At 46.6% G+C, this 24,172-nt stretch overlaps 1 protein-coding gene across 1 annotated transcript in view; it reads left to right on the forward strand.

Annotated features, from left to right (window-relative positions):
- The first annotated feature begins 200 nt into the window (after positions 1 to 200).
- LOC148148489 (lysozyme C-1-like) overlaps positions 201 to 24,172 on the forward strand; it is a 37,720-nt gene continuing 13,748 nt past the window's right edge. The window contains exons 1-2 of the mRNA XM_087992375.1: positions 201 to 550; positions 22,098 to 22,271. Coding sequence (XP_087848501.1) covers positions 421 to 550; positions 22,098 to 22,271 — 304 coding nt within the window. The 5' untranslated portion in view covers positions 201 to 420. The remainder of the gene's footprint in view (positions 551 to 22,097; positions 22,272 to 24,172) is intronic.

The raw sequence follows: 24,172 nt of genomic DNA on the forward strand, positions 1-24,172 counted from the left end.
TTCTAATCCATGTGCCCGTGTGTTGTGTTATTAATTTGCCCGCGTTTACTCATTAATAAACTCAGCTGCTGCTAACGCCAGAAAGCCTGTTTAAATTGTTCCTTTGAAGGTATTGGTTCATGTGGTTTGGGAGAAAGACATCCACAAGTGTCTAACCAACCGAGGGGCTGGGTGGAGAAAGAGGGCAACCAGTCCATCCCCTCACACCCGGGAATGTGACAGTTTGGGGGGTTACTGGTGTGGGAGCGGAATGAAATGGGGAACCTCACCCACAGTCTGTTTGTAACAACCACCCGCTGGTTATTGTTAACTCACTGGGATATTCAGCAATTTAAAAAGTAATTTTTCTTCCTCCTCTTGTATTGCAGACTCCCATTTGGGGAAGATTGTGAGTGGAACTGAATACTTCAGCCTCAGACAATGAATACATTTGTTGCTCTCGGTCTGCTGCTTACTGCCACTGGTGCTGCTGCCCTGACAAAATGTGAAGTTTCCTCCATTTTCAATGATCAAGGACTCAATGGATATTTAGGATATGAACTGGGTCACTGTGAGTTTCACTGTTTCCACGTTGTAAACAAAGACAATGTATTCAAGTTTCCCCACTGGGTCTGAGACTCCACTAACACCTCATTGCCTGTCACGATGGTGTTAATGCTAGATCACAGATTCCTGTCAGTGAGTTAAAGAGTCAATGCACTGTGTGATGTCCGGCTGGGTTATACAGAGCCCCCAACTACAGCACATTCTCTGATGTCAGCTTGGGCAAGGGGCCAGCTGCTATCACAGTAAATGTGAGGGGCATCATGATGATAATACTGGACAAGTCCGATCCCAGAGTGAGGCTTTGTTGGAATGTTGGCCTTTATTTCAAAAGGAATGGAGTGTAAAAGTAGGGAAGTCATGTTAAACCTGAACGAGGCGCTGGACATAATACAATGTAGGAGCATTAATATTGATATTAAAATTAACATTAAGTCCAGAAGGTTGTAAAGTGAACTTAATACTGGGTTCTATACCTTCAGATTGTGAATTCACCCCCTTCCTTGTCTTTCTTTCAGCTTTACATGTTACATTCTCTGTCACCATGTCCGCTCTGCCCCCCCCCCCCCCCCCCCCCCCATTCCAATGGGACTGTCTCAGTCTGGCAGTTAGACACATCATTGTTCTGCCATTCTCACATTCCAATCAATTACTCTGAGCTATCAACGTCCCTTCTCTGCTCGCATTCCAACCTCTGACCATTTCATCAATGCTGCCCCTTCCACACCTCACATCAGCTCAGAAGAAAAGCCATTGAGTCGTAGAGATGTACAGCACAGAAACAAACTCTTCAGTCTCACTAGTCCATGTCGACCAGATATCCTAAGTTAAGCAGGTGCCATTTGCCAGCATTTGGCCCATTTCCTACTTGTATACCCACCCAGATGCCTTTTAAATATTGCAATTGTACCATCCTTCACACTTCCTCTGGCAGCCCATTCCATACACGCACCACCCTCTGTGTGAAAACGGTGCCCCTTAGGTCCCTTTTATATCTTTCCCCTCTCACCCTAAACCAATGCCCTCTAGTTTTGGACACCCCCACCTTGGGGAATAGTTCTTGTCTATCCACCCAATCCATGCCCCTCGAGAGCAGGTCAAGTTTTGCATTCACAGACTGAATCAGAAAAATTTTTTGCACACGCCCAAGCGCAAACACTATAACAGTCCCAGTCTATGTTTGGAAAGTTAAAATCCCCGAACATTACCACTCTATTATTCTTGCAGATAACTGAGATCTCCTGACAAATTTGCTTCTCAATTTCCTGCTGACTCTTGGGAAGTTCTATAATACAATCCCAATAACGTGTTCTTCCCTTTCTTATTTCTCACTTCGAACCAAATCACTTCATTGGACTTACTTCCTGGAATGTTTTCCCTAAGTACATCTGTAATGTTATTCCTAATCCAAAATGCCATGCCCCATCCTCTCTTGCCCCCCCCCCCCCTTTTCTATTCTTCCTGACACATTTACACTCAGGAACATTAACCTGCCAGTCCTGTCCATCCTTGAGCCACATCTCTGTAATTGCTATGATATCCCTGTCCAATGTTCTCAACCACGCCCTGAGATCATCTGCCTTCTCTGTTAAGCCACTTGCATTGAAACAAAAACAGTTTAATTTCTCAGCCCTATCTCGTTCTCTGCTTTGCACTTTCCCTGTCTTGGCTATTTGAACAAAGCTTTTTCCTAATAGTGCCAGTGTCAGACTGATCCCTTTTCTCACTATCTCTCTGGGATACCCCTCTGCAACCATTACCCACCCTCCTCACCCTGCAGCCCCTGCCCAAACTAACTTAAATCCTCCTGAGCAATTCTAGCCAGTATATTAGTCCCTTCCAATTCAGGTGCAACTCATCCTTCTTATACAGGTCACTTCTACCCTAGAAGAGATTCCAATAATCCAACAATGTGAACCATTCTCCCCTACACCAGCTCCTCAGCCATGCATTCATCTGCCCAGTCCTCCTATTCTTAGTCTCACTTGCACTTGGTGCTGGGAGTAATCCAGATATTACTCCCCTTGAGGACATACTTTTAACCTCCTGCTTAATTGGCTATATTCTCTCCTCAGAAGCTCATCCTTTTCTCTGCCTATGCCATTAGTTCCATTGTGTACAACAATCTCCTGCTGGTCTTGCTCCTAGCGCCTGGCACCAGGGAGGCAATACACCACTCTGACATATTATTGTCAGCCGCAGAAATATCTGTCTGTGCCTCTGACGTGAGAGTCCTCGATCACAATCAATGACTTTGAATCTTGCACACTCCTGGTCACAGTCCAGCCAGTCTCAGAAACTTGGCTGTCAGTGTTCCATTCCCCCAAGAGTCCATCACTCAATAGATTTTCCAAAACAGCAGACTTAGTTAAGTTGGGGACAGCCACAGGAGACTCCTGCACTACCTGCCACCCTCTCCTAACTTTTCTGGAGGGAACCTATATACCCGACTGTATCTGTGGTTTGTCTACCTTCATGAACCTGCCATCCATCACATCCCCAGCTCCTGTATATTCCACATTGCCTCTCACTGTCGCTCCAACGTAGCCATACAATCCAATAGGATTTGCAACCAAACACACTTCCTGCAGACCTAATCATCAGGAACATGGAAATTTACCCCAACGTCCCACATTCGAGAGGAAGAGCACATCGCTCCACCAAAGACACCTGAACACCTTACACCTTAACATCTTTGTACAGACCCAGAAACGAACACAGTCTTACTGCCCTCAATACACTGCTCTCAGATAACTTGATACCTCCGTTTTTTATTTCAAAACAAGTGTTTAATCTGGAGATAGATCTCAACAAAACATATTAAAAGATTACCCTCTATGCTATGACAGATTTACAAAAAGAAACAGAATCCTCCCACTTCCTTCAGACCAAAGGGGTAGCCATGGGCATCCGTATAGGCCCCAGCTGTGCCTGTCTCTTTGACGGCTATGTAGAACAGTTCATCTTCTGTAGTTACACCGGCATCACTCCCCACCTCTTCCTCCGCTACATTGATGACTGCATTGGCGCCACCTCGTGCTCCCGCGAGGAGGTTGAGCAATTCATCAACTTCACCAACACATTCCACCCTGACCTTAAATTCACCTGGACCGGCTCTGACACTTCCCTCTCCTTCCTGGGCCTCTCCATCTCCATTAAGGAAAACCAACTTGACACCAACATTTTTTACAAACCCACCGACTCCCACAGCTACCTGGATTACACCTCTTCCCACCCTACCTCCTGCAAAAATGCCATCCCATATTCCCAATTCCTCCGCCTCCACCATATCTGCTCCCATTGAGGACCATTCCACCACAGAACACACCAGATGGTTTCCTTCTTTAGAGACCGCAATTTCCCTTCCCACGTGGTTAAAGATGCCCTCCAACGCATCTCATCCACATCCCACACCTCCACCCTCAGACCCTACCCCTCCAACCATAACAAGGACAGAACCTCCCTGGTGCTCATCTTCCACCCTACCAACCTTTGCATAAACCAAATCATCCGCCGACATTTCTGCCACCTCCAAAAAGACCCCACCACCAGGAATATATTTCCCTCCCCACCCCTTTCCGCAAAGACCGTTCCCTCCGTGACTACCTGGTCAGGTCCACGCCCCCCTACAACCCATCCTGGCAACTTCCCCTGCCACCGCAGGAATTGCAAAACCTGTGCCCACACCTCCTCCCTCACCTCCATCCAAGGCCCCAAAGGAGCCTTCCACATCCATCAAAGTTTTACCTGTACATCCACTAATATCATTTATTGTATCTGTTGCTCCCGATGCGGTCTCTTCTACATTGGGGAGACTTGACGCCTCCTAGCAGAGTGCTTTAGGGAACATCTCCTAGACACCCGCACCAATCAACCACACCGCCCCGTGGCCCAACATTTAAACTCCCCCATCCACTCTGCCGAGGGCATGGAGGTCCTAGGCCTCCTTCACCGCCGTTCCCTCACCATCCGACGCCTGGAGGAAGAATGCCTCATCTTCCACCTCGGAACACCTCAACCCCAGGGCATCAATGTTGACTTCACCAGTTTCCTCATTTCCCCTTCCCCCTCCTCACCCAAGTTCCAAACTCGCAGCTCAGCACTGTCCCCATGACTTGTCCTACCTGCCTATCTTCTTTTCCACCTATCAGCTCCACCCTCCTCTCTGACCTATCACCTTCATCCCACCCCCATCCACCCATTGTACTCTTTGCTACCTTCCCCCACTCTCCTCTCTGACTTATCACATTCATCCCCACCCCCATTCACCTACTGTACTCTTTGATACTTACTCCCCACCCCCACCTCCCTCTCATTTATCTCTCCACTCTGCAGGCACCCTGCTTCAATTCTTGATGAAGGGCTTTTGCCCGAAACGTCGCTTTTCCTCCTCCTCGGTTGCTGCCTGAATTGCTGTGCTTTTCCAGCACCACTCTAATCTAAAAAAAACAGAGTAGGGTTAGACTTAATAAACCACTAACTGTTCCTCTGCTGTGAGGAGCTCCTTGATCCAGAGGTCTGTAAGGTCAGCTGTGAATTTCACTATTTGCTTATTTTGCTGAGACTGAACCCTGACGCCTGGAGATCATTGAAACTAAACACCAGAGGCAGTGAGCTGTGAGAGAGTTCACTTCCCGGACTGTCAGCTCTGCAGGTTCACCGCTCCTTTCGTTCACCTCCAAGCAGGAGCAGGAATAGGCCACTTGGCCCTTCAAATCTGCTCTGCCATTCGGGGAGCATGGTTGGTCACTCAACCCCACTGCATGTTGCTGATTTTCTCTTGTGGTCTTTGATCTCTTTGGTCCCATGTGCTACATCCAACTCCTTCTTGAAAACACTCAATGTTTTGTCCTTGACCGTTTTCTGTGACAGAGAATTCCAACGGCTCTCTGAGTGAAGATATTTCTCCTAACCCATTTACTCTGTATCTTTTGACTGTGACCCCGATTCTGCGTCCTTTGCCATCAGGAACACCCTTTCTTCATTTACCCTGTGCAGTCATAGAGTCATAGAGATGTACAGCACAGAAACAGACCCTTCGGTCCAACCCGTCCATGCCGACCAGATATCCCAACCCAATCTAGTCCCACCTGCCAGCACCCGGCCCATATCCCTCCAAACCCTTCCTATTCATATTCACATCCAAATGCCTCTTAAATCTTGCAATTGTACCAGCCTCCACCACATCCTCTGGCAGCTCATTCCATACACGTACCACCCTCTGCGTGAAAAAGTTGCCCCTTAGGTCTCTTTTATATCTTTCCCCTCTCACCGTAAACCTATGCCCTCTAATTCTGGACTCCCCGACCCCAGGGAAAAGACTTTGTCTATTTATCCTATCCATGCAGAATTTCATAGGTTTCTATGAGAGATCCCCTCATGCAGTTAAACTCCAGCGAGTACAACCCTAACCAATTCAACCTCTCCTTATATGACAGATCTGCCATCTCAAAAATCCATCTTGTAAACCTTTGTTGCATTGCCTCTATTGGAAGAACATCATTCCTCAGATAAGGAGACCTCAACTGCACACAATATTCCAGGCATGCTCTCACCAAGGACATGTACAATTGCAGCAAGACATCCCTGTTCCTGTACTCAAACCCGCTCTCTACGAAGGACAGCATCCCATGTGCATGGTTCCTTTCAGCAACTGGTGTACAAGGCCACCCAGGTCTCATTGCATATTCCTCTTTCTCAATTTACAGCCGTTCAAATAATGATTGGCTTTCCTGCTTTTGCTACCTCACATTTATTTACAATGTATTTCATCTGCCATGCACTCGTTCACTCCCTCAGCCTGCTCAGCCTCCCAACCAGCTTTGTGTCATCTGCAAATTCGGAGCTGTAACATTAAGTCTCCTGTCCAAACAGTAAATATATATTGTGAATGGCTGGGGGTCCCAGCACTGATCCTTGTGGCGCTGGACTAACCACTGCCTGCTCTTTGGAAAACCTTTGTTAATTCCAGCTTTTTGCTTCCTGTCTGCCAACCAGTTCTCTATCCTTCTCAATCTTCTACCCCCAAATCCCATCTCCTTTAACTGTCCCTTCGATGGAGTGAACAGAAAAGCAGATGATCTGATTGGCGAGAGGTTGCAGATGTCCTGGTGCATGAATCACAGAAAGGTGCAGGTACAGCAAGTAATCAGGTAGGTTAACAATGTTCCAGGTTATTGAGAGGGGAATTAAATGTGAGAGCAGGAAGGTTCAGTTACACGGGGTATTGGTGAGACCCCATCCAGATTACTTACAGTGCACAGTACAGGTCAGCGTACTTACTGAGGGATGTTCATGAGTTGGAAGCAGTCCAGAGAAGGTTTACTGGACAAATCCCTGGAATGACCCTGTTTGCTTTATGAGGACAGGCTACACAGGCTGGGCCATAATCCTCCAGAGTGAGAGAGAGTGAGAAGTGACTTAACTGAATCATGTAAGAGCCTTAGGGAACCTGACTGGGTGGGTGTTGAAAGGAGGATTCCTCTTTTGGGAGAATCTAGAACAAGGGGTCACAAAGTTTAAACATAAGGAGGTGCCAATTTAAAACAGAGATGTGGAAACAGATTTTTTCCCTCAGAGTGTTTTGATCTTTGGAATTCCCTTCCTCAAAAGGCAGTAGATGTGGAATCTTTCAATCATTTTAAGACAGAGATAGGGAGATTCTTCGTTCCCAAGGCAATGAGAGAATGTTAGGGGTATGCAGAGATGGAGAGTTGAGGTTAAAATCAGATCAGTCATGATCTTAGAGTCATAGAGATGTACAGCATGGAAACAAACCCTTCAGTCCCACTCGTCCAAGCCAACTAGATATCCTATATAAGTCTAGACCCATTTGCCAACACTCAGCCCATATCCCTCTAAACTCTTCCTATTATTAGACCCACCCAAATGCCTTTTAAATGTTGTAATTGTCCCAACCTCCACCACCTCCTCTGGCAGCTCATTCCATACACGTTCCACCCTCTGTGTGAAAAGATTGCAACTTACTTCCCTTTTAAATCTTTTTCCTCTCAACTTAAAACTGTGCCCTCTCATTTTAGACTCTCCTATCCTCGGGAAAAGACTTTGTTTGTTCACCCTATCCATGCTCCCCAAAATCTTATAAACCTGTATAAGGTTACCCCTCACCTCTGATTCTCCAGGGATAAAAGCCCCAGCCTATTCAGCCTCTCCCTATAGCTCAAACCCACCAACCCTGGCGACATCCTTGTCAATTTTTTCTGAATCCTTTCAAGTTTCACAACATCCTTCCTACAGCAGGGAGACAATATTTGGACACAATATTCCAAAAGTGACCTAATCATTGTCCTGTACAGTTGCAATGTGACCTCCCAACTCTTATACTCAATACACTGACCAATAAAGACAACTATTCGAAACACTTTCTTCATTGTCCTATCTATCTGCACTCCATTTTCAAGGAACTATGAACCTGTACAGCAAGGTCTTTTTGTTAAGCAACACTCCTCAGGACCTTACCATTAGGTGTATAAATTCTGACCTGATTTGCCTTTCCAAAAATACAGCCCCTCACATTTATCTAAATTAAACTCCATCTGCCACTGCTCGGACCATTGGCTCATCTGATCAAGATCCTGTTGTACTCTGAGGTAACCTTTTCCGCTCTCCACTGCACCTCCAATTTTGGTGTCATCTGTAAACTTACTATGCATGCATCTTATGTTCACATTCAAATCATTTATATAAATGATAAAACGCAGTGGACCCAGCACCGATCCTTATGGCACACCACTAATCACAGGCGTCCAGCCTGAGAAACAACCCTCAATCACCACCTTCTTCTACCTTCGAGCCAGTTCTGTTTCTGAATGGTACTTCTCCCTGTATTCCATGAGATCTAATCGTGCTAACCGGTCTACCATGATGAACCTTGTTGAACGCCTTGCTGAAGTCCATATAAATCAAATCCACCGCTCTGCATTCATCAATCCTCTTCGTTACTTCTTCAAAAACGTCAACTAAGTCCACAAGACACAATTTCCAATGCACAAAGCCCTGTTGAGTATCCCTAATCAGTCCTTGCCTTTTCAAATACAAAACAATCCTGTCCCTCAGGATTCCCTCCAACAACTTGCCCACCACCGAGGTCAGGCTCACCAGTCTATGGTTCCCTTGCTTTTCCTTACCACCTTTTTTAACAATGTTAGCCAACCTCCAGTCTTCTGACACCTCACCTGTGCCTATCAATGATACAAATATCTCAGCAAGTGGAGCAGCAATCTCTTCTTTCACTTCCCACAGTGTTCTAGGGTATACCTGATCAGGTCCCAGGAATTTATCCACCTTTGTGCATTACAAAACATCTAGCACCTCTTCCTCTGTAATATGGACATTTTTCAAGATGTCACTAATTATATTCCCACTTTCTATATCTTCCATTTCACTCGTTACAGCAAATACTGATGTTTTGTATCTCACCTACCTCCTGCGGTTCCACACCTCACCAGCCCTGCTGATCTTTAAGGGGCTCTATTATCTGCATCATTACCCTTTTGTCTTTAATGTATGCGTAGAATCCCTTGGATTCTCCGTAACAGTATTCAGAAGATAGAACAGAGAACAGGACAGCACAGTACAGGCCCTTCAGCCCTCAATAATAAAGAAGAAACAAAGAACAAAGAAAATTTACAGCCCAGGAACAGGCCCTTCAGCCCTCCAAGCCTAAGCCGATCCAAATCCACTGTCTAAATCTATCGCCAAATTCCTATGCATCTATATTCCTCTGCTCCCCACTTACTCATGCATCTGTTCAGAAACATCTTAAATTAATCTACCATGTCTGCCTCTATCATCTCTGCTGGCAACGCATCCCAGGCACCTACCACCCTCTGCGTAAAGTACTTGCCGCATGTATCCCCCTTAAACTTTCCACTTCTCACCTTGAAAGCATGACCTCTCGTTATTGAATCCTTCACCCTGGGGGAAAAAGCTTGTCTGTATCCACCCTGTCTATACTCTTCATGATTTTGTAAACCTCAATCAGGTCCCCCATCAATCTAATTTTTTCTAATGAAAACAATCCTAACCTACTCAACCTCTCTTCATAGCTAGCACCTTCCATACCAGGCAACATCCTCGTAAACCTTCTCTACACCCTCTCCAATGCATCCACATCCTTTTGGTAATGTGGTGACCAGAACTGTACACAGTATTCTAAATGCAGCCGAACCAATGTCTTGTACAATTTTAACATGACCTGCCAGCTCTTATACTCAATACCCCGTCCAATGAAGGCAAACATACTATATGCTTTCTTGACCACTCTATCCACCTTCGCAGCAATCTTCAGGGTACAATGGACCTGCACTCCCAGATCTCTCTGCTCATCAACTTTTCCCAAGGCTCTTCCGTTTACTGTATAATTCGTTCCTGAATTAGACTTCCCAAAATACATCACCTCACATTTGCCTGGACTGAACTCCGCTCAACTCCCCAGTCTATCTGTAATCTCCTGTATTCTTTGACAGTCCCTATGCTTTCTGCTACTCTACCAATCTTCGTGTCATCTGCAAACTTGTTGATCATACCAACAGTGCCCTCTTCCAGATCATTTATGTATATCACAAACACAGGTGGCCCCAGCACTGATCCCTGTGAAACATCACTGGTCATCTTTCTCCATTTCAAGAATCTCCCTTCAACTACTACTCTCTGTCTCCTGTTGCTCAACCTGTTCTTTAACCACCCAGCTAGAACACCCTGCACACCATGTGACTTCACTTTCTTTATTAGTTTTCCATGGGGAATCTTATCAAACGCCTTACTAAATTCCATGTATATGACATCTACAGCCCTTCCATCATCTATCAACTTGGTCACTTCTTCAAAGAACTCTATTAAGTTGGGAAGGGATGATCTCCCCCACACAAAACCAAGTATAAATATATTTCCAAATATGAATACATTTTATCCCTCAGTACCTTCTCCCGCAACTTTCCCACCACTGACGTCAGGCTCACTGGTCTGTAGTTACGCAGGATATCCCTACTACCCTTCTTGTACAAGGGGACAACATGAGCTACCCTCCAGTCCTCCGACACCTCACCTGTGTTTAAGGATGCCACAAAAGATATCTGTCAAGGCCCCAGCTATTTTGTCTCTTGCCTCCCTCATCAACCAGGGATAGATCCCATCCGGTCCTGGGGATTTGTCCACCTTAATAACCTTTAGCCTACCCAACACATCTTCCCTACTTATGTCAACGTGATCCAGAGTAATCAAGCTTCTATCTCTAATCTCAAAATTCATCATGTTCCTCTTCTCAGTGAACACTGATGCAACCTATCTTTGAAAGCCTCCCACATCTCAAATGTGGACTTCCCTTCAATAGCTGTGTTCAATCCACATTTCACAGCTCCAGTCTAGTTTTGATATAATGGACCTTGACCCAATTTAGTACTCTTCCCTTAGGACCACTCTCATATTTGTCCCAGAGTATTCCAAAGAATTGTGGTCACTGTTCCCAAAGAAATCCCCCATTGCAACCTCTACCACCTGGCCTGGCTCTACTGCTTTAGAAAACTCTCCTGGATGCTTCTTATAAATTCTGCCCCATCCAGATCTCTGACACTAAGTATATCTCAGTCAGTGTTGGGAAAATTAAAACCTCCAATCACCACCACCCTGTTGCCTCTACATCTTTCCATAATCTGTTTACCTATTTGTTGTTCTACCTCACGTTCACTGTTAGGAGGACTGTAATACAGCCCCAACACTGTAACTGCACTCTTCTTATTTCTCAGCTCCACCCATAATGCCTCAGTACTCAAGCCCTCCATAGTGTCCTCCTTTAGCACAGCCGTGATATCATCCCTGACCAGCAATGCAAATCCTCCCCCTCTTTTTCTTCCCTCCCTGTCCTGTCTGAAGTGTCTATATCCTGGAACATTTAGTTGCCAATCATGCCCTTCCTTCAACCAAGTCTCTGTGATTGCAATTACGTCATACTCCCTGGCACCAATCCAAGCCCTAAGTTCATCTGCCTTACCTACTATACCAGTTGTATTAAATATATGCACTTCAGGCCGCCAGTTCTTTTGCATTCATCTGCTCTCTGCCGACTCTTCCCCTTATTAATGCTAACTTCGTGATTCTTAGAGTCTCCAGTTTCCACCATGCTGTCTACTTATCCTCTCTTCTGGTTCCCAGCCCCCTGCCACATTGGTTTAAAACCTTCCCAAAAGCAGTAGCAAAAACTCTCCAAGGACATTAATTCCAGTCTGGTTCAGGTGTAGACCATTCAATTTGTAATAGTCCCACCTTTCCCAGAACCAGTCCCAATGTCCCACAAATCTGAATACCTCCCTCCTACACCATCCTTCAAGCCTCGTGTTCATCCTGCCTATTCTTTCATTATTACCCTGGCTAGCATGTGACACTAGTAGTAATCCCAAGATCACTACCTTTGAGGTCCTCCTTTTTTGACTTCTCTCCTAGCTCCCCCTGAATTGTTCTTCCAGGACCTCATCTCGTATTTTTTACGGATATCGTTGGTGCCTATATGCACCAAGACAACTGGCTGTTCACCCTCCCCTTTTAGAATGCTCTGCAGCCGATTGGTGACATCCCTGACCCGAGCACCTGGGAGGCAACATACCATCCAGGGTCCCGTTTTTGGCCACAGAACTGCCTATCTACTCCCCTCACAATAGAATCCCCTATGACTAGGGCCCTACGAGACTTTTTCCCACCCTTCTGAACAGCAGTGCCCGCCACGGTGCCATGAACCTGACTACTGTTGACCTCCCCTTGTGAGCCATCTCCCCCAACAGTTTCCAAAACGGTATACATGTTTTGGAGGGAGATGACCGCAGGGGATACCTGCACTGCCTTCCTACTCTTTCTCTGCCTTTTGGTCACCCATTCACTGTCTCCCTCAGCAATCCTAACCTGCGGTGTGACCAGTTCACTCAAGGTGCTATCCCCGACCTCCTCAGCATCGCGGATGCTCCACAGTGTGTCCATCCGCAGCCCCAGAGCCGTCATACGGTCAAACAAGAGCTGCAGCTGGACACACTTGTTGCAAGTGTAAGAGTCAGGGACATCAAACACGTTCCTAAGCTCCCACATCAAGCAAGAGGTACCTGCCATGGGTCTGAGGTCCCCTGCCATTGTAAGTCTTAGCTTTATATCAACTAACTAAAACTAAACAATGAACTTAAATATATGAAAGAAAAGAAAGAGAAAGAATAAAAACCTTACCTTACAGAGTTTTTTTCTTCTGGTTTAGGGGGAGAGGAGGGTGTAGGGAGATAATACATGTGTAGTATCTTGGGTTTAGCCACTGCCCAAATTTATATTAAGTCCTTATCTCCCCGGCACCTTCCTGGTCTCCACGTCACCTCCGCTCTGTCTCCAGTTGCTCCCGGACAGGGAGAAAAAACAACCTTTCATCCTACTTGGAAATCAAACTAACCTACATACCCTTCATATTGCTATCATCCATGTACCTATCCAAGAGTCGCTTAAATGTCCCTCATGTATCTAACTCTGCTACCACTGCTGGTAGTGCAGTCCACGTACCCATCACTCTGTATAAAGAACCTAACTCTGACATCTCCCCTAAATCTTGCACTGATCACCTTAAAATTATGACTCCAATATGGTGGCCCAGTGGTTAGCACTGCTGCCTCACAGCACCAGAGTCCGGGGTTCAATTCCCGCCTCAGGCGACTGACTGTGTGGAGTTTGCACGTTCTCCCCGTGTCTGCGTGGGTTTCCTCCGGGTGCTCCGGTTTCCTCCCACAGTCCAAAGATGTGCAGGTCAGGTGAATTGGCCATACTAAATTGCCCGTAGTGTTAGGTTAGGGGTATGGGTGGGTTGCGCTTCGGCGGGTCGGTGTGGACTTATTGGGCCGAAGGGCCTGTTTCCACACTGTAATGTAATCTAAATCTAATCTAATCATGATAGACATTTCTGCCCTGGGAGAAAGTCTCTGGCTATCCGCTCTATCTATGCTTCTCATCATTTGGCACACCTCTATCAAATCATCTCTCATCCCTCTTCACTCCAATGAGAAAAGCCCATGCTCCCTCAACCTTTCTTCATAAGACATGTCCTCCAGTCCAGGCAGCATCCTGGTAAATCTCCTGTGCACCCTCTCTGAAGCCTCCATATTCTTCCAATAATGAGGCGACCACAACTGAACACAGTATTCAAAGTGTGGTCTAATCAGGGCTCCATAGAGCTGCAGCATAGCCTTGCAGTTCTTAAACTAATGAAAGCCAACACACCATAATCTTTCTTAACAACCCTATCAGCTTGGGTGGCAACTTTAAAGGATCTACGGACGTGGACCCCAAGATCCCTCTGTTCCTCCACACTGCCATGAATCCTGCCTTTAATCCTATATTCTGTATTCAAATTCAACCTTCCAAAATAAATCACTTCTCACTTTTCCAGATTGAACTCTATCTGCCACTTCTCAGCCTAGCTCTGCATCCTGGCAATATCCCGTTGTATTCTCCAACAGCCGTCCACACTATCCACAACTCCACCAATCTCCGAGCCATTACCAAACTTATTAATTCACCCTTTCACTTCCTCATCCAAGTCATTTATAAAAATCACAAAGACCACAGGTCCCAGAACAGAACACCACTGATCACGGAGCTCCAGCCTGAATATTTTCCATCTCTCATCACTCTCTGTCTTCTATGGGCCAGGCAATTCTGTATCCAGACAGCCAAATTTCTCTGTATCCCCTTCCTCCTTACTTTCCGAATGAACCTACCATAGGTAACCTTGTCAAGTGCCTTGCTAAAATCCATGTCCACCACATTCACTGCTCTACCGTTATCCATGTGTTTTGTCACGTCCTGAAAGAATTCAGTAAGGTTTGTGAGTCATGATCTGCCCCTCACAAAGCCATGCTGACTATCTCTAATCAAAATATGGCTTTTTGAATAATCATAAGCTCTATCTGTCAGAATCCTCTCCAATAATTTTCCCATCACCGACATAAGATGGACTGCTCTGTAATTCCCAGGGTTATCCCTCCTCCTGTTCTTGAACAAGGGAATAGCATTTACCTCCCTCCAATCATCTGGTCCAACTCTAATGGACAGTGAGGTGTAGCAACATCTTTGCTCACTTTACCAAAGCTTTTTAATGTAGGAGAAAGTGAGGACTGCAGATGCTGGAGATCAGAGCTTAAATATGTGTTGCTGGAAAAGCGCAGGTCAGGCAGCATCAAAGGAGCAGGAGAATCGACGTTTCGGGCATAAGCCCTTCTTCAGGAATGAGGAGAGTGTGCCAAGCAGGCTAAGGTAAAAGGTAGGGAGGAGGGACTTGGGGGAGGGGCGTTGGGAATGCGATAGGTGGAAGGAGGTTAAGGTGAGGGTGATAGGCTGGAGAGGGGGTGGGGGCGGAGAGGTCGTGAAGAAGATTGCAGGTCAAGAAGGCAGTGCTAAGTCTGAGGGTTGGGACTGAGAAAAGGTGGGGGGAGGGGAAATGAGACCTCCACACACATCATTTACTGCATCCGCTGCACCCGATGTGGCCTCCTATACATTGGGGAGACAGGCCTCTTACTTGTGGAACGTTTCAGAGAACACCTCTGGGACATCCGCACCAACCAACACAACCACCCCACGGCTGAACACTTTAACTCCCCCTCCCACACCGCCAAGGACATACAGGTCCTTGGCATCCTCCATTGCCAGACCATGGCAATACGACGCCTGGAAGAAGAGCACCTCATCTTCCACCTAGGAACCCTCCAACCACAAGGGATGAATGCAGATTTCTCCAGCTTCCTCATTTCCCCTTCAGCACCGCCTTCTTGACCTGCAATCTTCTTCCCGATCTATCCCCCCCTCCCCCACCCCCCCCCCCCCCCCCGCATCCTCTCCGGCCTATCGCACTCACCTTAACCTCCTTCCACTTATTGCATTCCCAACGCCCCTCCCCCCTACCTTTTATCTTAGCCTGCTTGGCACACCTTCCTCATTCCTGAAGAAGGGCTTACGCCTCAAACGTTGATTCTCCTGCTCCTTTGATGCTGCCTTACCTACTGCGCTTTTCCAGCAACACATTTTTAAAGCTTTTTAGTGTCCCCTTTTCACCCTCCTGATTTCCTTTTAAGTATAATCCTACTGCATTTATACTGTTCTTGGGATTCACTCAATCCTTGCTGTCTACACCTGAAATATGCCTCTTTTTTCACCTTGACCATAACCTCAATTTCTCTCATCATTCAGCATTCCCTACACCTACCAGCCTTACCCAGTACCTTAACAGGAACATGCTGTCTCTAGCCTCTCGTCATCCCATTTCTGAAAGCTTCCCATTTTCCAGCCATCCCTTTACCTGCGAAAATCAATGCAAATACCATTGAAATTGGCCTTCCCTCCAATTTAAAACTTTAAATTTAAAACTAATAGAACTAATAAAACTAATAGAATTATGGTGAATGGCCCCAAATTATTCCCCCACTGATACCTCGGTCATCTGCCCTGCCTTATTTCCCAAGAGTAGGTCAAGTTTTGCACCTTCTCGAGTAGGTACATCCACATACGGCATCAGAAAATTTTCTTGTACACACTTAACAAAAATTATTCTCCACCCAAGACTTTAACACTACAGCAGCCCCAGACTACGTTTGGAAAATCAAAATCCCCTACCACAACCACCCTACTATTCTTACAGATAACGGAGATCTCCTTGCAAAGTTTTAGATTTAGATTAGATTAGATTACATTACAGTGTGGAAACAGGCCTTTCGGCCCAACAAGTGCACACCGACCCGCCGAAGCGCAACCCACCCATACCCCTACATTTACACCTTACCTAACACAACGGGCAATTTAGCATGGCCAATTCACCTGACCTGCACATCTTTGGACTGTGGGAGGAAACCGGAGCACCTGGAGGAAACCCACGCAGACACGGGGAGAACGTGCAAACTCCGCACAGTTAGTCGCCTGAGGCGGGAATTGAACCCGGGTCTCAGGTGCGGTGAGGCAGCAGTGCTAGCCACTGTGCCACCGTGCCGCCCATTACGCTAAGTTGTTCCTCAATTTCCCACTGACTTTAGAGGGGTATCTATTGTACAATTCCATTAAGGTGATCATCTTTTTCTTATTTTTCAGTTCCACCCAAATGACTATACCCTGGATGTATTCCCAGGAATATCCTCCTCAAGTACAGTCATAATGCTATCCCTTATTAAAAATGCCAGGCCCTCTCCTCTCTTGCTCCCCTTTCTATCCTTCCGATAGCATCTATACCCTGGTACATTAGGTTGCCAATCCTGTCCATCCTGAGCCACATCTCTCGAATTGCTATGATATCCCAGTCCCATGTTCCTAACCATGCCCTCAATTCATCTGCCTTTCCTGTTGGGCTTCTTGCATTGAAATAAATGCAGTTTAATATATCAGTCCTACCTCATTCGCTACTTTGCTCCCGCCTGCCCTGACTGTTTGCCTCAGTCCTTTTCCTAACTGTATCAGTCTCAGACTGCTCTCTTTTCTCAATACCACCGAGTCCCACCCAGCCCCTCTTACTAGTTTAAATCCTTGTGAACAGCTCTAGCAAATCTCCCTGACAGTATACTTGTCCCCTTCCAATTCAGGGGCAATCCATCCTTCTTATACAGGTCACCTCTGCCCCAGAAGAGATTCTAATAACCCCAAAATGTGTCTTCCTCTCCCCTGCACCAGCTCCTCAGCCATGCATTCATCTGCTCCATCATCCTCTTCCTACCCTCACAAGCTTGTGGCACCGTGAGTAATTAGCAGATCCTGAGGACTACAGATGCTGAAGAGCCAGAGTTGATAAAGTATGACGCTGGAAAGCACCCAGTGGTTCAGGCAGCATCTGACGAGCAAGAGTCAACGTTTCAGTCATAATCCTCCATCAGGGCTTGGGGGGTGCGGTGGGGTGGGGGTGGGTGGGAAGGGAACTGGGAAATAAATACAGGGAGTGGAGGAGGTGCTAGGGAAGTGGTAAGTGAGGCAAGGTAGGAGGTGATTATGATAAGTTGGTGGGAAATGTGGAGCCAATACGTGGAAAGGAGGATGGACAGGTTGGTCAGGTCAAGAGGATGCAGCCAATTCGGAGGGTTGGTTCTGGGATGTGGTTGGGGGAAGGGAGATTTGGAAAGTGGTGAATGCAATGTTGAGGTTGTGTGGTTGTAGGCTCCTGAGGTGGAAGATGAGGTGTTCCTCCTCCAGTGTGTGGGTAGCCTTGGTTAGATAGTTGAGGAGCCCCAGGATGGACATACCATCAGGGGAGTGGAAATGGATAGCCACACGAAGGAAGGATTGATTGGTGCGTACGGTCCAGAGATGTTCCCTGAACTGTTCTGCGAGTTTGAACTTGGTCTCTCTGACCACATCGAGAGCAATGGATGCAGTCAATGAGGTTCGAGGATATGGATTGATGTGGATTGATGTTGGATATGGATTGATCCTTTGGGGCCTTGGATAGAGGTGCAGGGGGAGGTGTGGGGAGGGTTTTTCACACCTTATGGCGGCAAAGGAAAGTGCCAGGTTTGGAGAGGAGATTGGTGAGGAGTGTGGACCTAACAAGGGAGTCACCGAGGGAATGATCCCTACGGAACACAATTAGGGGGAGGGAAGGAAATATATTATTGTTGGTGGGGGTCTGAATGTTGGCAGTGAAAATATCAGAGGATGATACGTTAGATTTGGGATGTAAGGGGGATTCTATTCTTGTTGGGAGTGGGGAAGTGGGTTTCGAGAGCGGGAAATGCACGAAATCTGGGATGTCCTGGAGTGAAATTGCTCATCCTGGGAGCAGATATGGCAGGGGGAGGGGGGCAAGGATTTGGGAGTAGGGGATCACGTTTTTACAGGAGTTGGGGTGGGGGATGTGTCATAAAGGTAGCTGTGGGAGTCGGTGGGTTTGAAGGAGATGTTGGTGTTGAATCGGTCGCCGGAGACGGAAAGGACCAGGAACCAGAGGGAGATGTCGGAGATGGTCCGGGCGAATTGGAGGTCAGGGGGAAGGTGTGGGTGAAGTGGATGATCTGTTCAAGCTCCTCATGGGAGCACGAGGCAATACTGATACATTCATTGATGTAGCCGAGGAAAAGATGGGGGAATGATGCCAGTGGAGCTGTGGAAAATGGACTGTTCCATGTGCCCTACATAGAGGCAAGCATAGCTGGGATCCATGTGGGTGCCAATAGCCACCCCTCTGGTTTGGAGGACGTGGGAGGATTGAAAGGAGAAGTTGTTAATGGTGAGGACCAGCTCTGTCAATCGAATGAGATCGTCAGTCGAGGGGGACTGGATGGGTCAGCGGGAGAGGAAGCAACGGAGGGCTTTTAGGCCTTCCTTACAGGGAATACAGGAGTAGGGGGACTAGGTGTCAACGATGAAGGTGAGGTGTTTGAGGGCTGGGGAATCAGAAGTCAAGGAGGAGAGGGAGGGCATGGGTGGTGTCTCGAACATGTATGGGGAGTTCCCGGACCAAAGGGGACAGGACCGTGTCGAGATAAATGGTGAAGAGTTCAGTGGCTCAGGAGCAGGCAGAGATGATGTCTTGACCAGGGCAGTCAGGTTAGTGGATTTTGGGTAAGAGGTAGAATCAGGCAGTGCGGTGTTCCCAGACTATGTGGTTGGAGGCTGTGGAAGGGCAAACCCCTGAGGTGATGAGGTTGTGAATGGTCTTGGTGATAATGGTTTGGTGATGGGAGATGAGGTCATGGTTGAGGGGACAGTAGGAGGCAGTGTCAGTGGGTTGGCGCCTGGAATCAGCGATACAGAGATCGGTGTGCCATCCTCCCACCATGCCTTCATTGTCAGCTGGTTTGAATGTGAGGTTGGGGTTGTAGTGGCAGGAATGGAGGGCTGCGTATTACACGGACAGGAGGTTGGAGTGAGTGAGAGGGGCGGAGAGATTGAGATGGTTAATGTCACAATGGCAGATGGAGATGAAGAGGTCAAGGAAGGTTAAGAGGGCACGATGGGGTGTCCAGGAGGATGGAAGAGGTTGGAGGTGGGAGAAGAGGTCTTTGGAGGGTGGGTGAGCGTCACAAACCTAAAAGTAGGCAGAGAGGTGGAGGCAACAGAAAAAGTGTTCAAAATTGCGGCGTGTTTGGAGTTCACTGACATGGGGGTGAAGTGGAATGAAGGTGGGTCCTTTGCTGAGGACTGACTAATGGTCCTCAATGAAGGGGAAGTCATGAGGGGATGGTAAGTACACGGCAGGGCTTGGGACTGGGGCCTAGGATAGAGCTGAAGCTGGGAGTGGGGATGGACACTGTCCCTGCAGTGGGAGGTTGAGTGGGAGCAGTAATGTGACCAGTAGTGATGTCAGCAGTCACGTGACCAGTGACTACTATCCTCGAGGACCTTCTTTTGAAATTCCTGCCTAACATCCTATACCCTCTCCTCAGAATTGCTTCCTTATCTTTTCCTGTATCGTTAGTTCCAATGTGTAAAAGAACTTCCTGCTGGTCCCTCTCCTCTTTGAGACTATTCTGCACTCTTTCTAAAATATCCTTGCTCCTGGCACCAGGGAAGCAAAACACCATTCTGGTTTCTCATGGTCAGCTGCAGAAACATCTATCAGTGCCTCTGACTGGAGAGTGTCCTATTACAATCAATCACTTGGAACTTAGTGTACCCCTCATTACATTAGAGCCAGTCTCGGTCCCAGAAACCTGGCTGTCAGTGCTACTTTCTGCTGAGAGTCCATCACCCCCTACATTTTCCTGAACAGCATTCTTGTTTGAGATGGGGGTAGCCACAGGAGACAGCTGCCCTACCTGCCCCCATTGACCTGACTGGATCATTGATTTATCGCCCTTCGTGTGACTGCCATCCAACATGCCCCCTCGCTCCTGTAAATTCCTCTCTGCCTCTAACTGCCGCTCTAACCGATCCATGCCATATGATGGGATTTGCAACCAAGCACACTTTCTGCAGACATAATCATCCATAACATGGAACCTCTCCCTAATCTCCCACATCCAACAGGAAGAGCAGATCACTCTACTTTTGGCCATCTTTGCTCCTTTAACAATCTGCAGATCCAGTCTAACTGCTCTAAAATCACTGTTCTGGGCTACCTTAAAACCTTTTTAAAAAATTATTAGAATTTAATCAAAAGATATATCTTGATAAAAACATAAATCAAAAACAAACTCAGTCTACTGATTACTGTATATTTACAAAAAGAAAGTAGCCACTTAGCTGCCTCCCCCCCCCCCCCCCTCCCATGCCATGAGCTCCCCCACACAGGTTTCTCCAAGGACAACTGTGAATTTCATTGCTTATTATTCTTCGACAAACTCGGATGTCCAGGAGTACTTGAAATCAAGCAGCAGAAGCTGCTGGGTCACATAGCAGTGTAGATTTCTCTCTCCTGTTGATTCACTTCCTGTCATGTGCACACTGCCTTCATCTCCCTTCCTACTTTCTGAAAGTGCTGTGGCTTTGACCTTTTTTTCCCCCAAAGTTTCAAAACAATGTAACATCTAATAAAACAGTAATTACTGCTCCTAGAATTTGAGGAAATTACCTCCAACACTGTTACCGAAAGGTATAGGAGGCTTGAAGGGCTGAGTGGCCTGTTCCCTAATTCCTTGTTTGTGTGCTCGAGTGAAGGATGGAAAGTTGTAACAGAATGCAGTGTTTCTCAGCACTGCTGAAGTTCGCTATTCCCAAATCACTGTCAGAAATAAAGGAGTGAAGTCACTCCCAGCAGCTTCCTCTTGTATTGTATCATAGTCTGCCATTCAGGATCCCGTTACTAATCTGGTAAACGTAGTGTAACTTTATTTATTTCCCAGCTCCAAGGTTAATTCACTTTGTGGAGCAGATAACCATAGGTGTGATTCTATAGAAAACAGCATTGTAGATAACACTGTGATCTCCTGGATTGGTTTCGATCAGCTGAGGGGATCCAGAAGGATTCTTTCTGAGTATTGTTCCCCTCATTGTCTCTGGCGTGCTGCATCTTCACAGAGAAGCCTGTGGTGGTCATGGCTGTGATGGGGGATGGGGTTTGGGCTGGGGTGCAGGGGAACAAGAGACAATCGGTTACGGTTGCTCCATGGGAGGTTTAAATGGCTTCTCCTGAACCGAAAGCACTGACCGCAGAGGGTCACGTGACTATCATGTGGAGGTGCCAATGTGGGACTGGGGTGGACAACGTCAGAAGTCACATGACACCAGATTATAGACCAATACATTTATTTGAAATCACAAGCTTTTCGAGCGTTGTTCCTTTTAACCTGCTGGACTGTAACCTGACATGTGACTTCGGACTTTGCCACGTGACTATGGCAAATCACAGAGCCCAGGGTCCTCACAAATGTATTTTTCCAAGTAATCTAGTAATCCTGGTTTGAGTCAGAGATGTTTGTTCCTGCCATTCATTTTCTGTGCTCGTACATCCCTCAGACAAGCGACACACAGTCAGGATGAGGACATCTACCAGGTTACTGAAAGACAAACATTACTGTCGTCTGTGCCACACCGTGAGGTGTGTGAATTACAGTTGTGTTTGCCACGTGTTCTGAACAACAGGCCTCTGATGCTCGTTTTCATTCCAGGGGTGTGCATCGCCCGATTCGCAAGTGAATATGACCCAAACAAAATATATCGACATCAAAGAGAAGGCAACAACCCTGTAGTATCAGCGTTTGGAATCTTTCAAGTCAGTAGTCATTGGTGTGCAGACCCCGATTTTCCAGGTGCTGCACGTTTGTGCAGAGTAGACTGTGACGGTAGGTGAAGCAATTCAAGGCAAATTCCAGTTTAATTTTTTCTGTTCTTTTTTGTGCAAGTGATACAAACATTTCTGACACATTTTTATTATTATTGGTGAACTGGGTACTTAAGTAGAAGTAAACCTATTTGAGATGGTGCTGGAAAAGCACAGCAGGTCAGGCAGCATCAGAGGAGCAAGAACTCGACGTTTCGTGCAAAAGCCCTTCATTAAGAATGTAAACCTGTTTTAGCTTGCTTTTTTGTGACCTGTTTGTTTGAAAGTTCAGAATGTCACTTTGAACATTGAATTCAAAGGCATTTTAATGAGATCACATTTTGGGGAGACATGTGACCCCACCTGAATGCCCAGCAAGTTACACGGGTTTACCATCACTGAAGGGTGTTTGCTGGCCTACATTTCACAACCACCAGAGGAAGACAAGATTCGAATGAGGATTAAGTTTATTGTCACTGAAGAGAAGGAGCCACCAGCAGGTTGGTGGAAGGGGAAGAGACCCAGGACAGCAGAGGTGCTGGGATTAGCAGGTGACCAGCAGTCAGGGCTGGGGGAGAATCCCTGAGGGGCTGAGCAGCCAGGGAGGAGAAAACTCTCAACGTAGAAAGCTCTGGGGAGGTCAGAAAGAGAGCCATCGTACAAGGTCGTTGAGGAGCCCATGTAAAGGAAGAGGGAGCTAATTTCTGATTGGATCCTCAGCAAGAGATATTTACTGATGTAAATAACATCTGGTGAATGTGCAGTATTTGAAAAAAGAAACAAATTGCAATTAAAATGAAACCAGGAATTGCAAATGCTGGAGTTTTGAAATACACAGCAACAGAAATTGCTGGAGAAACTCAGCAGGTCCAGCAGCATCTGTGCAGAGAGAAACAGAGTTAACGTTTTGAGGCCAGTGAGCCTTCTTCAGAAGCTCTAGAGGAAAGGTCAGGGGACTCGGAACATTAACCCTGTTTTCTCTCCAAGTACAGCCTCAAGAGGTGGCAAGAGACCTTCAAGTGGAAATGGGGCTGGCTCCTCATTGATGTTTCCATGGAGACTGCAGTGTCACTTCAGTCCCACTTCTCCATGGGTCACAATGTTTAGAAAAATTATCATTCCCAGTTACTGATATGAACAATTAAATGTCACATTTATATTAGATTTTAGTTAAACATAGCCTCAAACTCAGCTTTCTCTCCACTGATGCTGCCAGACCTGATGGGTTTCTCCAGCAATTTCTGTTTTTGGTTAAGAATCTATCACCATCCTGCCACTTTGATGAAGACTTTAAAAAAAAATAAAATCCACAGCAGTCTTTCAATAAACTTTTTCAAAAAAAGCACTCCAGGTATTTCCACAAAACTTGAAAGAAATCCATTTTGTCGACAGTTCACAGGTTTCTGGCTTCCTAACAATATTAAACATGCAAGTACTCTGTAACGTCTCCTGTACAGTTCAGTGTGAAGTAACTGGAATAGTAAATGGCTCAGTGTGGGAATTGTCTCTGCTTTCTTTCCCCCGACCCTTTCATTCTTTCCTGTCTTCACTGCCTCACACATCCACATTTACTATCCTCCTCCAGATGGTGATACTGTTTCCACAGATTGAGGGAACGCAGCCATTTCCTTTTGACTTGTCGATGATCTGGAGTATCAATGAGTTAAGTTTGGGTGACAGAACCATGCTTTCAGTGGTTCATATTGTAAAGGCAGTCACAATCACACCCAATCCCAGGGTGAAATGGTTAGAATTGGGCATGTTTATTCAGACCATTGTGTCATGTTTGTGTCTCAGTATCTGTATGTTCTTGAGCACCCTCTCAGACGTGACTGAGCTGCTGGTGGAACATGACCATATAATGAACACGGGAGACTTGTCCTTCAGTCAGAGAAACAGGAGTAGGTCAGTCAGTCCCTGGAG

The sequence above is a fragment of the Chiloscyllium plagiosum genome, unplaced genomic scaffold, assembly GCF_037043375.1.
Source record: "Chiloscyllium plagiosum isolate Xiang-an unplaced genomic scaffold, Cpla_swu_hap1 HiC_scaffold_12, whole genome shotgun sequence".
In the NCBI taxonomy this organism is placed as follows: domain Eukaryota; kingdom Metazoa; phylum Chordata; class Chondrichthyes; order Orectolobiformes; family Hemiscylliidae; genus Chiloscyllium; species Chiloscyllium plagiosum.